The sequence below is a fragment of the Chlamydotis macqueenii genome, chromosome 3, assembly GCF_036417535.1.
Source record: "Chlamydotis macqueenii isolate bChlMac1 chromosome 3, bChlMac1.mat, whole genome shotgun sequence".
Lineage (NCBI taxonomy): Eukaryota > Metazoa > Chordata > Aves > Otidiformes > Otididae > Chlamydotis > Chlamydotis macqueenii.
Window position 1 is genome coordinate 50,648,742 of NC_141558.1, and position 15,587 is coordinate 50,664,328.

The window sequence follows — 15,587 nt, forward strand, 5'->3', positions numbered from 1 at the left end:
ACAATACTGAAGGATAAAAGCAAAGCAGTCTTGCTCAGGGCTATGCAATACTGGCAGATTGAAAGGTCTGAGTAACAGTATGGTTTCCCTTGTATCAGTCTCTAACAGCACACTAGTTAATGTGCTTTTGCATAATACAAACTAATTTAATAACAACCAGAGGATATAGTTAAAAGTAAAATTAAACTGTAAGGTGTATTCTCCTTTTTTGTTTGGGCTTTTTTTTTTTTTTTAAGCTACTATTTTAATAGTAAACTCAACAATCCTGTCTTTGGATGCTCTAAGCATCTTCACCTGAACCGAATTCTTCAAGCTCCACAAGTGCCCAGAAGCCTGAGATCACAGTTGGCGTTTTTTCCTGTTTTTTATACAGAGTAAAGAAAACTAATCACCAAAATTAAGTGAATAACCTTCCTTTGCTCATATATAGACCAGTTTTTATGTCCAGTTTCTGCTCCAATAAGAGCTGCATAGAAACCCCCTTTCTTTTGAAATCTTGATCAGAATTGTGAATTTCTTTCTATGTATTTTGAATTTTCCTTTGAGGAAATCCTTGATCCTAGCTCTTTCCATTTGATTTCCAGTAATTGTCAAGCTGTGAGCTATTTTTCAGGTTCTTTTCTGATGATTGAGTTAAAATTTGCTACTATTACTGAGCAGAATATTTCCTAGGGAAAGAGAGAGGTGGGTTTGGATTGCTCCAAGTAGGAAAGAAAACTGAACATAAATGTTAGTATCCTGAGTAAGGGCTATATTTGTGTATGAGGAGTGGAGAATATAATTATAATATTTTTGTTGTGTTTTAAATGAAAATATGACTACTTGATTAAATTTCTCTGGACTCTGATCTGATAGATATTTGGCAGTGTATTTGGCAGTACTTCTATCTAGAATTGAGACTCTTGTGAGAGCTTTCTTCTGTGTTTCCCAGTAGAACGAGACAGGCATTTCACTCAGCTCTGTGAAAGCTGAGGTGATTATGACAATGTCCACAAGTAGCTCTCTAATATTAAAGTGTTATGGTTCCCCTTAAAATTATGTGGTGGGTAAATAAAGCTTTTAGAAACTGTTTTGATTTTACTTGCCAAAGTCCTAAGGAGTCTAGTCCTGAGAGACTCGATAGAAGTAGCACAAATTCCGTTGTGGAATAAGGAAGTCAACCAACCTTTGAAGATAACAGTAGCATTGTAACATGTAGGTAGATGAATTAATCTCTATTTTACTAACCAGTTAACTCCAAGTTAGTTGCTTACTGTATTGTTCTTCAAGATAGATAAGAAATACAATCTTTATCTTTGTAAACTTTGGAAGGAGCTACTGTAATAACTTGCTTTCTTTTCACACAAATGAGTCATACAATCTTGTCCGGTAATCTTACTGCTAATTCTGGTGGAGAGTTGAAAAATGTACTTCAGGCAACAGCATTATTTTGTAAAAAGGAAACACATTCTTTTGTAAAAGATTTTTATTCCTAATTACTTTCACTGATACAAATAAGCATAGATTCTTTCTAACCTTTGTCCAGCTTCCAGTATTTCTCTTTGCCTTTGTCATCTTCTTGTCTGAGTGGTTACAGAATATGAGCTCTCTCCTGGTAAGTTTTTCACTATGGCAGATTCCAAGACCTTGAATCAGTCTCACAGCTGTCTTTCAAAACTTTTCAAGCTGAGGTGTACTCACCTCACTTGACTTGAAGACCTTTAGCTTGACTAACTAGTCCTTACAGTCCAAAGAATAGGAAGCTTCTCCAGAGAGCAACTTGGAGTATCAGGGTCAGGGTTCTGAACTGCCTCTCAGATAATCTGTTTTTTTTTTAAATTTAATTAGTTAAGGCTAGCTGGCTAAGGCAGACATCTTAAGTTCAGCAGTGAGAAGCCATCCTTTTGTGACATGTAAAAGTCATAGCTAACACAATATTCTAATAAAGGTTTTACTTGTTGTCTTATAATGGTGTTAGCACTTCCCTTTTTCCACTTACTACTTCACTTAATTGGTTAATACACAGTCATAGAATCATAGAATGGTTAGAGTTGGAAGGGACCTTCAAAGGTCATCTAGTCCAACCCCCCTGCAAGGAGCAGGGACATCTACAACCAGCTCAGGTTGCTCAGAGCCCTGTCCAACCTGGCCTTGAATGTTTCCAGGGATGGGGCATCCATCACCTCTCTGGGCAACCTGTGCCAGTGTCTTACCACTCTTGGTGTAAAAAATGTATTCCTTATATCTAGTCTAAATCTATTTCCCACTTTAAAACCATTACACTTCGTCCTATCACAACAGGCCCTGCTGAACAGTCTCTCCCCATCTTTCCTGTAGGCCCCCTTTAGGTACTGGAAGACCGCTGTAAGGTCTCCCCAGAGCCTTCTCTTCTCCAGGCTGAACAGCCCCAACTCTCTCAGCCTGTCCTCATAGGAGAGGTGCTCCAGCCCTCTGATCATCTTTGTGGCCTCCTCTGGACTTGCTTATCACTAGACAGAGTAGTACAATAGATATATTTTTAAAGTTGAGGAATTCTAAACTGTATGTACAGCAGCAGACTTGTATTAAATTTTTACTTACATATGCTAAATAAAGTTAATCCATACTATACACTTTTAAATTAATATTATAAAGAGAGTGAACTTACTATATTCGGTTTTAGTCGCTTTGCTTCTATTAGCTGCTTTGAGAATCCATCCTAAATTGTGTTTACAACAATTAGCCAAAGTGTTTTTAGTAAGACTTGTGCAGACAATGCTGATCATCAGTGGCTAATGAAGTATTTTCTTGTTACTTTGGGTATGTTTACAGGGTAGCTTAATCTATTGTTTTGATATTCCATAATTTCTTAATCATAGCATATCATAAAATATGTTCAGTGTTAATTACGTATGTTGTAACCTGATAACACTTGATCACATTAGTAAATGTGATCAAGTAAATTAGTCACAATGATTTGAAAAGAATTTACTTACATCCTGCTTCTGAAATTTAAGTGGTGATGTCAGGAAATTTCTTCCTTCAGTCATAAGGTTACTTTTAATCAAATGTGCAGTGGAGTTTTACCAAGCTAGAGCTAAAAAAAGTTTTCAAGTATAACAATAAGTATGTATTTGTGGCTATACTAAGGCACCATCAAATCACTTCAGGAATCACAGAAAATGAGACTGGAGGTATCCCAGTACTTTATCCAATTTACCCAGGGTTTTGAGTATGGATTTACTTTGGTCAAGGACCTCTTAAAATACTTATTTTAAAAATATTTTTTCATAAGTCATGCTTATCAAATTTCTGCTTATTGCCAGATCATTATTTTGGATTCTGTACACATGGTCCATGTCTTTAATAATGAGTAATGACCAAAACAAGACATAATTCAGCTGAGGCCTTACTAGTAATGAGCAGTATGTGAAGGTCTCATCGCATCATGAATCGATACGTTATATTATTTTTGCAATATGATGATGATATTAGAACATGCTGAAGTTTAATCTGCTAAACCTTCAATCCCTTTATAAAGAGCTGTTGCCAGATCATTCTTCCATCTTGTATTCATGCATCTGATTCTTACCTCATGTAGTGTTTTTCAATAGTATTTACTTAATAATGTTTTTAGGGAAATTAATCATACTTATTTCATGCTATTGACTGAGATGCCAGGTTGCCAAGATGACTTTGAATTCCAGTCTTTCTTTACAGGGCCTGCAAATACTCATCATTGGATGTAATGTGTAAATTTAATATGTATATTCTCCATTTCACTGTCCCTATCATTAATTAAACTGTTAAATAATGGTAGATTTAGGCAGGTTTTTGTGGAGCCTTCTTTGGCATGTTCAATTTTGCAATGAATCACTAATTAAAAATAGCTCTTCCAAACATTTGAACATCCATCTTTACAGTTGTTATATTTAAGTCATGTATTCTTAACTGGCTCAGAGAACTTCAAAACTCTGGCCAAGGTCAAGATTTGTTACATCTGTCCTTCCCTCTGTTGTCAAGGCTTGCTCCCTGCCACATAAGAGAGAAATTAGGGTTGGTTGTCTTCTCACGAATCTATATTGATCCTTAGCTTATGATGTTACCTGTTAGATGTTTATAAATAGTTCTTGTTTTGCTGTTGTTCTGGAAATTCAGATCCTCCAGGACTTGCTGATAGTAGCTCATTTTTGACATAGTGGCTAGTTCAGTTTTGAGAGTAAGATAAGGCCCAGGAAACACTGCTTTAGGGCCACAAGGGATGGATAGAACTAAGACTGGAAGTTGTGGATTGTAGTCACATATGAGAATCAATTTAAACATTATGTTAAAAGGGTAAGTTATTTGATAATTTAACTCTCAGTCCTTGTGCATATGTAACACTATGGTTCTTAATATACCTGGCTTTATTCCTTATCCTTGCTCTTGGTCACTGTGAGCTCCCCCAGACATGTGTGCCTTACCTGTCTTGCTGCTGCCACCTAAGCCACACCAATTCACCAATATCCCTGTGCCCATTTCTTTATGCTATCTCTTGAGGCTCTAATGGGATCGAGTCTCCTTTTGCACTTCCAGGAGCTACTAGTGGAAAACAAGACTTGAGAATATCCTGAGAGATGAAGTGGAGTGGAAGAGGGAAAGAGCAGAAGTCACGGACTGTCTTGAGCTGCAGTGTTGGGATTGTCCCCCATGCTTCAGGCTTTTCTCAGTCTCCAGTGTGTTTTTTGCACTATTCCCTGAATATCTTTCAGGCCTACCAATTGGCATTCATTCTTGAGATCTGAGAACTGGTTAAGTTTTTTCTCTGATTTCCTCCTCCCTCATTTTTGTGGTGAGTCCTTATGTTAGAGAATAGTGATTTGTCCAGAGTTACCTTATGCTCTGTTTTTCAGCACATCCTGAAACTTTCAGTCTTCCTGGACAGTTCACTGCAAAGTTATTGATGTATCTTTATCAAGGCAACAGTTGATTCTCTAGACTTTTGAAGGAGTTGGCTTGTTCACTGAAGGAAGGCTGCTGTGTAATGGCACTAACAGCATGGAAAGATCTGTACATTGTCAGTAAGGCTGTTCTTTTCTCAGGAGATGTGTATGAAATAAGCCTAAACTCTTAGTTTTCCAAAATTTTTAAGATCTAATTGTAGTCTTGAAGATGAGCATTAGTATAATTTTTCTACATGTACCCACTCCATTTGTGTCCTGTCAGTTGCCAATACCCTTGGATATGAACTTAGTTTATTTTTATCTTTTGTCTTTCTTGCACTTACAGCTTGGGGAGAAAAAAAAAAGTGATGGAATGACAAAGCCATCATATCTTCTAATAATACTGAATGGGTTTTTGAAGGCCGTGGTAGTAATAATAAAATCAATACATTATGGAGGTATTGCCATGCCTAGATCGATGGCTAAGTTTCATACAAGTCTAGAATTATTTTGGGTGTCTGGATTTAAAATTGTTGCTTGGATAAGAGGGACAATTAGTACTGAAAAAAACAATGTTATTAAAGCAGTTCTAGATATTACAAGTGCTTATACCTCAGGGCAGATTCCATACCATTCAGTATCTGATCATAGTTCTTCCCTGTAAGGTTATGTTTTAGACTCATCTGGCACCACCTGCAAAACTTCCTCTTTGTTACTTACAGGCACAGCTCAGCACTTTGCATTCCAAGGAAGCACAGTTTTGCCTGGACTTCTACAGAACTCATGCATTTCTGGAAAGCATAGAATCATAGAATGGAATGAAAAGTTTGTGTGGGCAACCCTTTTTCATGTCTGGGAAAGAAAAATCAAAACCAAAAGAACCCCTCTCAACTCTTTCAGAAAACCGTTAGTTTGGAGCAGTTAGGAATAGTATCTCCAATTTATAGATGGTACCAGCAGTACTCTGTAAACATTTCCTTTTTCATTCAGAACCAGTGTAAGGATAGTGTCAGACATCAGGATTTGAATAAAATACTTTTTTTTTTTTATGTGCTCAGACTTTTCTAGGTTATATACTGCTGTTGGCCATCTCTTTCAGTGAGAAAGAGATTGCATTGCATTTAGCCTACTAAAGCTTTACTTGATTGGAAATTCCCAAAATGGAATATACACAGGAGGAAAGCAGTTGACAGAGGTAGAATTGTTTTTTTTACTAGTTCATTACCACTTCTTTCAGGTTCTTTGTGTTTGGAAAAAGGAACTACAGCTATGCTCAGATTGCTGTCTTTGATTCAGTACATGAATATAGCTGAAATGTGTGTGCACTGAATGGAAGATCTTGGCAAAATCTGGGTCTTGGTTGGATGGAGAGAGGTTAGCCAAGATGGTATATCTGAAAGCATTCCAGTCACTACCAAGTGGCTAATCCTTCTTCTAGTCTTATCCTAATGGTAATGAGAATTTGAGATGAGATCTGTGTTTGTATGCACTGATAACAGAGATCAAGGGTATAAGGTAAATGCTGGTGCCAGGGATGCATTCAGTTATATTATCCACTGTCTACGTCTTGATTTGGACAATTGGATTTTACAAAGAGAACTTATCTTAAAATAGTAAAGAAGCCGTGCTAGGCTGGAAAGTCTTGTACTGGTTGGCTCAGCCAAAATTACAGGCCCTTTATGCATTTGGAAAAATCAGACCTGCAACTCAGCATGCACAAAGCTCTAATTGAGTAAAGAGCTAGTTACATTACTGAGAATAGGCAAAATTCATAGGAAAATGCTTTGGCCTTTGTCTGCTATGTGCCTGGATCCCCATTTAACTAGTGTAGGTAATGCCTAGGGAGTCCTATAATTACAGCCTATACTGTTCTGCAATGACAAGAGTGTTAATGCATGAGGTGCTGCCTGAGAAGGTTCACAAGTAGCTGCCCGTCATGGGATTTTTGAGTAGTTCTATCAGGTAAAAACCTGTAGAAATCTGAATGTTGTTAAAGCTATTTCATCATAAATAAATGAATTTATTTAACCTATAGTTACAGGAAATGTCTCTAAGTCCATAATGAGTTAGCACTTACAGTACTGAATTAATTGTTAATTGCTGTATTTTCAGACATTCAGATAATAATGGTGCTGTTACTTACAGCTTGCATAGTAAATATATCACTGAAGATTGAATATGCTATTAAGAATCAGAAGGTCAACTCTGAGATCAGACTAGGTTGCTCAGGGCTTTGCGCACTTGGGTCTGGAAAACCTCCAAGGAAGGCGACTGACAAGCTCTCTGGGCAGCCTGTGCCATTGCCCACTGCCCTCCTGGGGTAAAAGTTTCTCCATACATCTAGTTGGAAGCTCTCTTTAAGATTATGATGTGCTTTAGAGGAGTGAAAGCTAAAAAAATAAATACAAATTTAATATTTGAAGGTAAAAGATGAGCAATGGTTATTTTCCTAGTTAGAGAGTTGCTTTAATCCAGTATTTTCCCCCACTGAGCTAAGAGGACAGCATTTCACCCTCAGAGTGCTGCTTTGAGAAATGCAGTTATTCAAGTTGCGGATGCAGGGTTAATAGTTATCTAGATGTAAGGCTTTTGCTTACCACTTCGTAAACCTCTGTGGAGAGTGGATGAATCAGGTCTGCTAATTAAACAAGCTAGAGGCGGCAGAAACATGGAAGTGGAACAGGTGACAAGAATGGTGGAAAATACCTTGGCTTCTCTTGCTGGCTGTGCCAGCAGGTGTTGACAGTCACATAAAGGTAGGGGTGGGAAAGCTGTCAGCTTTTTCTTTTCTCACCTTTGCCAGAAAAGAATAAATAGAACAACTTATCTTTTATGTTTAAGTATCACTCCAGTGAAAAAATTCATCAGATTATGTTCCCAAATGTGTCTTAAGATAAGGAAAAAAAAGTCTTCAAAAATAGAAAGAGCAAGCATCTGTCTTCAATTGAAATTAGAAGTTATTCTTTAAAAACAAACCAAACCCACTAATCCTTATTATTTATTTCCTTTCTGACAAAATCAATTGTACTGGACAAATTAATATTAGATTTAATAGACTTTGTGACACTGATTCTTTTACTTAAGAAAATCACCATCACTCAGCAAATGCTGCTTATGTTGGGGAAAAAAAAAAGCCTCTACTTGTGTATTAACACTCTGGTCAGGGAAGAATCTTGACTATTTTGCTCTAGAAGTGTTTACTAAACCCGAACTCTTCAATTTTATAGATAGGAAAACCAAGGGTTCTCTAGTTTGAAGTGGTATCACGTAATCCGAATTCATGAAAAAAAATGGTGCAGCTTTTGCTATCCAGGTCTGTCAGCCTGTGATCACCTTGTCTCTCAAATGTTTTTACAACATCTTTCCTTAAAATCAGTTTCTTCTGTTTGCTTGTTTGCACCTCTGAGTCTTTATAGTTTCTTGTTTGGAACTAGTTATGAGCAGAGATTGCAGGATGATGCAAATTATTTCTGCATCTTCCAATGCCCACTTCAGCATATTTGATATTGCCAAGCATGTTTCAAAAAGCAAAAAGATCTTTCTTATGTATAATTTCTGGTCTTCATGGTTGATTTAAAAAAAAAAAAAAGCCAAAACAAAACACAAACAGCAAATAAACAAAAAAACCCCACCAGACAAAAAAAACCAAACCCACAAATAAACAGAAAACACTGTTGAACCAGACAGAGTATAAAAAAAATCCAAAGCCATCAAACCAGTCTTACCATTTTTTTAGAACTCAGTTTGAAAGGTTAGAATTACTGACACTGGTAGTTCATCACATTGTAGCTGATGGTCTACTGTCAGGACAGTCAGTGAGTTACTTCAGTTCCTTAGGCTAAAGTGGCTGATAAATCATTCTTCCAGTTTTCCATGTTCATTGCTGCTGCAGCTGCACCCTCTCCTGGAAGTGCTTGCTGTTGTGTTTGACACTGCTGGTGGTTCCGGCTCCTCTTCCTCCTTGCCCCTGGATGTCAGGGTGAGGCAGTCTGGAAGAGCCCCTGCTGTTTGCACTGGCCTCCAGCTCTCTGCCCCTCTGCTTCTTGCTCCTAAGTTTGTTAGCATCTATCTCTGTCTTAATGCACAGAGCAGTACTGCGCTCATACTCATTAATCACTCAGTACATTCAGACCTGAGAGCATGCCTGGCCAGTGAAGCAACCAGTTCTAGGCATCCTCTGTGGATTCTGTGTTATGTTAAATGTAAGTGTGGTTGGGGAGAACATTTCTGGGTTCTCTTCTATTTTTTTGTTGTTGTTGTTTTAGATGCAGCCTTGTTGTTTCCTTGAATTAAGTTCCTAAATTGTGAATAAAGCAACAACATGGTTTTTGTTGTATTGCACTTAATACTGATAAGGCAGTGTGCAAAACTTATTCTAAAATCTGTGAAAGCAGAGTAAGTTAGTTGACCATTTGTAGCCGTATTTGTAAGTTTGAGATTCACGAATTGCTTCTATTTAACTCAAGTTTTCTTAGGTTTATCTTTCTTTTAGATCTAAAGCCAGTTTATTTTCTCAACCCTCTTTTTAAACAGATGAAGCATGTAAAAGACAGATTTGGTGACAGCGTGCCAGAAGAAGTGCTTCTGCTGTGTCTGGGCATTACTTCAGGAGTTGGCAGATTGATCTTTGGCAGAGTTGCAGATTATATTCCTGGTGCAAAAAAAGTTTATTTACAGGTATGTCTTCACACTGTTCTGACGGAATATTCTGAAGGCTTTGGTTGCAGGTACTATTAAGTAAGCTGAATTAACTGACTGGAGATTAACTTTTGAGAAATTTCAAAACTTTAGGAAACTCAATGTATGGTTTTTGATACTAGGAGCCTTTGGTGCAAAGTTCGTGAATCTCCGGGTTTTTTTTTTTCCTCTTTTTAATGTGAAGGAAACATGTCTACTGCCTGCTGGCTGTTTTCACCTGGGAATGAAAGAAATTACTAATTATTAGCATGTGAGTGAGAAAACCTTTGAGGATTCCCTCGATTCTGCTTTCCCTGCTTTATCCCATGATTTCATAATGGTTGCAGAAGTATAATTTTTTTTTTTTCCCCTCTGTTCCTCTGATAAGGATTTTGGGTCACTTTTCTTGATCTTTAATGGGTGATAATTTGATGTCAAGTATGTTCCGTGCATACTGCAAGCTGGCAAAGCCATGGGACTGTGAGGTGCTTAGTTGAGAACATTTTGCTGAATGAAGTGGGTTACTTGCAGAAAGAGTCACAGCTTTAAGAAATGCTGAAGCTTGAGGATGAAGGAGGACATACACTTTTTTTTCCCTCCACACCTATAAATGCTATTTTTCTTAAGAAAGTACCAGTGTTAGTGTAGATTTTTGGAAAAGCTTTAGTTAATAACTTGCATGTTATTGACCACTGGGTATTCTTGTTTTGTTCTTTTAAAATTAATTACAAGGGAGACATCTAATGGCTATTATCTGTATGACATTATTGAAAACAAAAATTCTTAAGAACAAACTACCTTTCTGAAGACGGAGTATTTGTTGCCATAGTTACATAAATTTAGATTTGCTGATGATAGAGACTGGGGACTGTATCTCATTAATTTGCATTCATTTAATTCCTCTTGTTACACTTCCAGGAAATGTCAAGATAAAAAGCGAAAAGGCAGCATTGAGATGTTATATGTGACTTACAAAGAACAAATACTAAACTTGCACTAAAACAACAAGCTTTTTTATCCTTTTCCTTGAATAGCTAGAACTGAAGACCATGGACTCTTGTTTAGGGTGTGAACTAGGATGATTCTAAGTACTATTGGTATCACCTAGTTCTAAGCAGGAAAAACATGTTAACTTTTGCTAAGCCATGCCCCAACATTTTCAGATATCCTGTTTCAAACAAGCATTTTTGAGGGAAAGTGAATATTCACCTCAAGTATTATTCTGGATTGTCCAACAGTTCATACTATCATCCTATCTCCTGTCAAAATTATTTAAGAATTAATTTTGACAAGTGCAAATGAAACCTGTTTCCCCTTAGAACTTTGCTGTCTCATAACTGAACAACTCACAAGAGTTCTACCCAGCAACTTCGACCTCCATCTTTCCATTTCTATACTCTTACAGAGCTGTTTTGCTGGATTTTGCCTTATAAATTCTATCTTTAGTAACAGAATGATGCATTCTGTCTCTTCTAGATACAAAGTTTAGTGATTCTGGTTTTAGTGCTGCTTTTACCATAATACAGTAATACTAAGAATCTGGTCAACAATATCTTCTTCAGACTTTGTCTACAGATAACCACATTACTGCTTAGGTATAAACTAATCTCAAATAATATCTTGTCTTTTCTGTATCGGAATACACAGAACTGATAATTTCTTCACCTCCATCCTTAAGTTCCTATAAGAAGCCCAGTTCTTCAGTGTTTCAATTTCTATACCATACTTTAGATGCTTCACAAAGATTCTTTAGTATGCTAAATAAAGTACATTACCTAAAAGAATTGTTACGCTGCCCTGAAAATTAAGTTTTATCTAGCTGTCTGCTTAAAGACTTTTCCTAATGAGGTAATTTATTTCATGTCACTTATCCATAAAAAAATTGTGATATCTAGTAGTTTTTAAGTGACCTTGATTTTCTTTAATGGTCTGCAAGTGACCAATGTATAATGCATATATGTCTTGTTTGGAAAATGTGTTTGTGCAGTTAGGTAGGATATGGGTTTCCTATGCTGACATATGGATGGTGCACAAGCAAAACTCATGAAATTTTTTCCTTTAAATTCAGCTTTGTTTTGCTGCAAGACAGAGTTTTATTCCTTTAATCTATAACAAACAAATAATAATCTTAATCGAAAGCTATAACATAAAATCTTTGTAAGTATGCATGGCTACAGAATATAGCAAGATACCTTTTTGTGGAAAAACGGAAATGAGACTTTCAAATACCACCTCTGTTTGAATATAAGCACCCTGAAGTGATCACTCATAATACTGATCTTTTTACTTAAACTCCAATAGCGAGGAGTCTAATTACAGTGTTTTAGCTATATTAAGCTTTTGGTATTTTTGTGGCTTTCATTTGTGAGAAGAGCAGGGAGTAAATTTTTAAAAAATGTTGGCGCATGAGAAATGACCTTACATAATCACTGCAGGATAGTTGATTACAAATGCATTTAAAAAACTTGTGAAATGCATAGTGGAATTTCTTTGCCTGTTATTAGTTATACACGTTTGTTTTATCTTGGTATGTAACTTCTGATGGCGGTAATCCATGAAGACTGCATATCCTGGCAGTTTAATTCACTACAAATGCACGAAAGCTCATCTATTCCCTTTATCTTTGCTGATTTGATGCAATATGTTTGGTTTTTTTTTTTTCCCCTTGGTCATCTTTAGGTGGCCTCATTCTTCTTTATTGGCCTGATGTCTATGATGATTCCACTGTGCCATGTCTTTGGAGGTCTCATTGCTGTCTGTCTCTTCATGGGCTTGTTTGATGGGTGCTTCATTTGCATTATGGCTCCTATTGCCTTTGAGCTTGTTGGGGCTCAGGATGTCTCCCAGGCCATAGGATTTCTACTAGGACTCATGTCAGTACCTATGACAGTTGGTCCACCCATTGCAGGTAAGCACACATATGGTCTGTAGCTCTCTGCAACATTTCTATGGTTGCATTATTTTTTTTTTTCCTGCTGTATTTTCTGTTCTTTTATCACATGTAATGCACTTACTTTGGAAGTTTTCTCTGTACGTGCTCCAGAACATACAATGAATTTAACTGCTGCCCATGGGGTATTAATTTACTGTACTCTAAAGTTTGCTTTCAATCTTTTTTATTAAGTTATGCAGATGTAAACATTCCTCAAAAGAAAGATAGCTTTCCAGTTGGATTGAGGACCTGACACTTTCCATGGTGCTGAGGCGACAGCCTACGCTGATTGTATTCCAGAAGGACTTCAGATTAGAATCTGGAAATTAATTGGAGTCCGAAATTTGCTCATGTAAAAACAATTGTGATGATAAAAGCTCCAGTCACCTTAATTGCTTCTTATAAGTAGGAACACTGGTCTTTTTCATTCTTTGATGGGAGAGTGTTTGATGAAATACAGGTTTTAAAGATGAAAACTGGGAGTTCTTTAGGAGGTGAAAATAGTTTAAACTATAATCCTTAACACTTATGATTTTCAATCATAATTTACCCTAAAGTGTTGTGAGTGCTACTGAAAGATACTTAGTAAGACTTAATTAACTATGCGGCACTATAAAGAACAAAATCTTAAAGCCAGAACAGCATAGACTAGGCAATTCCTGATCTGGCTACACTATCACAGCTATGAACACTTCACAGAAATTGATTAATAGGAGGAGTTTTGAGAGGGCAATTAGAATGAATTGTTGGAAAGCATACTTTTTAATAAGAGGTTACTGGGAATGCAATATGTGCAGTATATCTAGAATAAGATGGATCAAAGGTGGGAGGGAGAATTTCCAAAGAGGAATATTAAAAAAATAAAAAAATATATATATATGTATCAAGAGGAAGAATTTCTCCAAATCATTGCAAGATTCAAGTGTTGGAGAAGCTGAAATTAGCAACTGTCAAATAACAAATATGGACAATGTGTTTTTTTTAATGATGGGTGGTAATTAAGCGGTCAAGTAGTGACATACTGAGTTTTTTGTTACTTGGAGTCTTTAAATTAGCTCTGAAGTATCTTTCTACCTGTATATACACCTATATCTGGCCATCAAGTAGTCTGATCAGTGGTTATAATAACCTGTGACAGCTCTGAAGTTTCTGAATCAAAAAAAAAGACATGCTTTTTGTAGATTCTGAGGCCTCATTATTTATCAGCGGTAACTTTGTCTTTCCAGGTTTGCTGCATGATCACCTCGGCACCTATGATGTAGCATTCTACCTGGCCGGAGTCCCTCCCCTTATTGGTGGAGCTATATTATGTTTCATCCCCTGGGTCCACGAACGGCAGAAGTTAAAAGAAAGATCAAAACCTGTTGATGGAGAAACTACTGAGAAAATGCTGGAAAATGAAAGCACTTTGGTGTTGCACGCTACAGAAAAGCCAGTCAAAGAAATGGAATCTGGTTTTTGATGCTTTCTTTTCTTGTACCAGCCTGACGACTACTACGGAAGCTAGATTTGTACTTTTTGGCTGAAGACACTATAAGATACTAAAGAAGTTTGGAACTATTGCTGAAATTGCAAAACTGCTATAAAAATCTTTTATACGATTGAACTTTTTAAAATGAGTTGTTGAGTTTGATTTCAAGCAGCATTTTCAAGGTATCTGGAGTTTTGTATCATTAGTGTGTATGTGTGTAGTGATTCTGTGTGTGAAGAGAATATTTTTTTAATTCATCAGAAACTATTTCCGGAAGTGTGAAAGTAGTTTTTCGTTCACTGACCCAGGATTCCTCAATAACTTATGTTCCATCCAATGCAGGCACATCCATGGGTGTTTATGCTGGAAAATGTAGCAGCTCTTGTGACGGATTTGTTTTTTGAAGTTTCTCATGCTGTTTTACAGTATTTTACATTTCAATATCATGAACATGAATATGCATCTTTTCCCTTAACTCTTGCTGAAATTGTTAAAAGCTAAATTATTAAACATCTGGTTTATTTCCACTAAATACCTGAGCCTGTTCAGTTTGCTTAAACATTCGCCTGTTTTTGCATCGATTCATCTTTTCGCAGTAGCCCAAACAAAGAACATTAAGGATGAAATTTTTGATGGGCACAAGTTTTGAATATGCACAAACTAAGCTCTGAGTGCAAACATATTCAGAAGTAAAGCTGCTGAATGATAGACTTTTTTTTATTTGTTGAAGTCAATGCTATTAAGGCATATGTGTGTGGGTTTTTATTTTTTGTTTTGTGTGTTGTTTTTTTTTTTAGATAAATCTGAGAATAGCTGATAGTTTTGAAATTGTACTAACAGTAATACTTTGGAGCAGTATTGTGACTAAATTTCAAATTACTCTGTTATACTTGGGTTCTTTTTTATTCTTGAAAACAAGACAGCTTTAAAGAATACATTGTAAGTGCAATATTAAGTTTTTAATGTGGAAATATACATGAGCTATTAAAATTACATTCAACAAATAAAGATTTTTGCACTAAGCAAACATGCAGGTTTATTATAGGTCTTTATAGCTGTGTTCAATTGCGTGTAGGATATAGCTTCATATTTTTTTCAAATATAAAGAAATGTCTTTGCATGTCCTATTTCTTGCTTAACATACTAATCATGGCCCTACTGCTTCCTAGGTATTATACACTGTTTGTCAAGCAGATATTTCTGAAAACCTCTTTGAAAAATATTTGAAAGCATAATACTTTGAGATGAAAACACTGCTTTTCAGTTTATTATAAAACACTTCCAAGTACACTGTTTATTTGTGGATATGGATCAGCAATGCAGTGGAATACTTAATCATTTTTTATTTCGGGTCCATTCAATACTAATAATTTTTTTGTTTCGAAGTGTTGTAGCAAAAACTAAACTAAATGTGGTCTGAAGACAAAATGCACATTCAAGTGCATTATCTTAATTAGTAACAATACCTGCTCTTTACATAAACCACAGAGACATGCTGGTTTAGAATTCTAACCTTTATTGTCTTTTCTGTTTTAATTATTTTTCTTCCTCAGAGTTGTAGTAAATGGCTCAGCCCATGCACACTTGTGATATAACACATTGTTAGCAATACTATTGCTTAGAATGT

At 36.3% G+C, this 15,587-nt stretch overlaps 1 protein-coding gene across 1 annotated transcript in view; it reads left to right on the forward strand.

Annotated features, from left to right (window-relative positions):
* The window catches only part of SLC16A10 (solute carrier family 16 member 10), a 67,703-nt gene extending 52,192 nt beyond the window's left edge, over positions 1-15,511 (forward strand). Inside the window, exons 4-6 of the mRNA XM_086745901.1 lie at positions 9,414-9,557; positions 12,237-12,465; positions 13,716-15,511. Coding sequence (XP_086602027.1) covers positions 9,414-9,557; positions 12,237-12,465; positions 13,716-13,951 — 609 coding nt within the window. The 3' untranslated portion in view covers positions 13,952-15,511. The remainder of the gene's footprint in view (positions 1-9,413; positions 9,558-12,236; positions 12,466-13,715) is intronic.
* Positions 15,512-15,587: the final 76 nt, after the last annotated feature.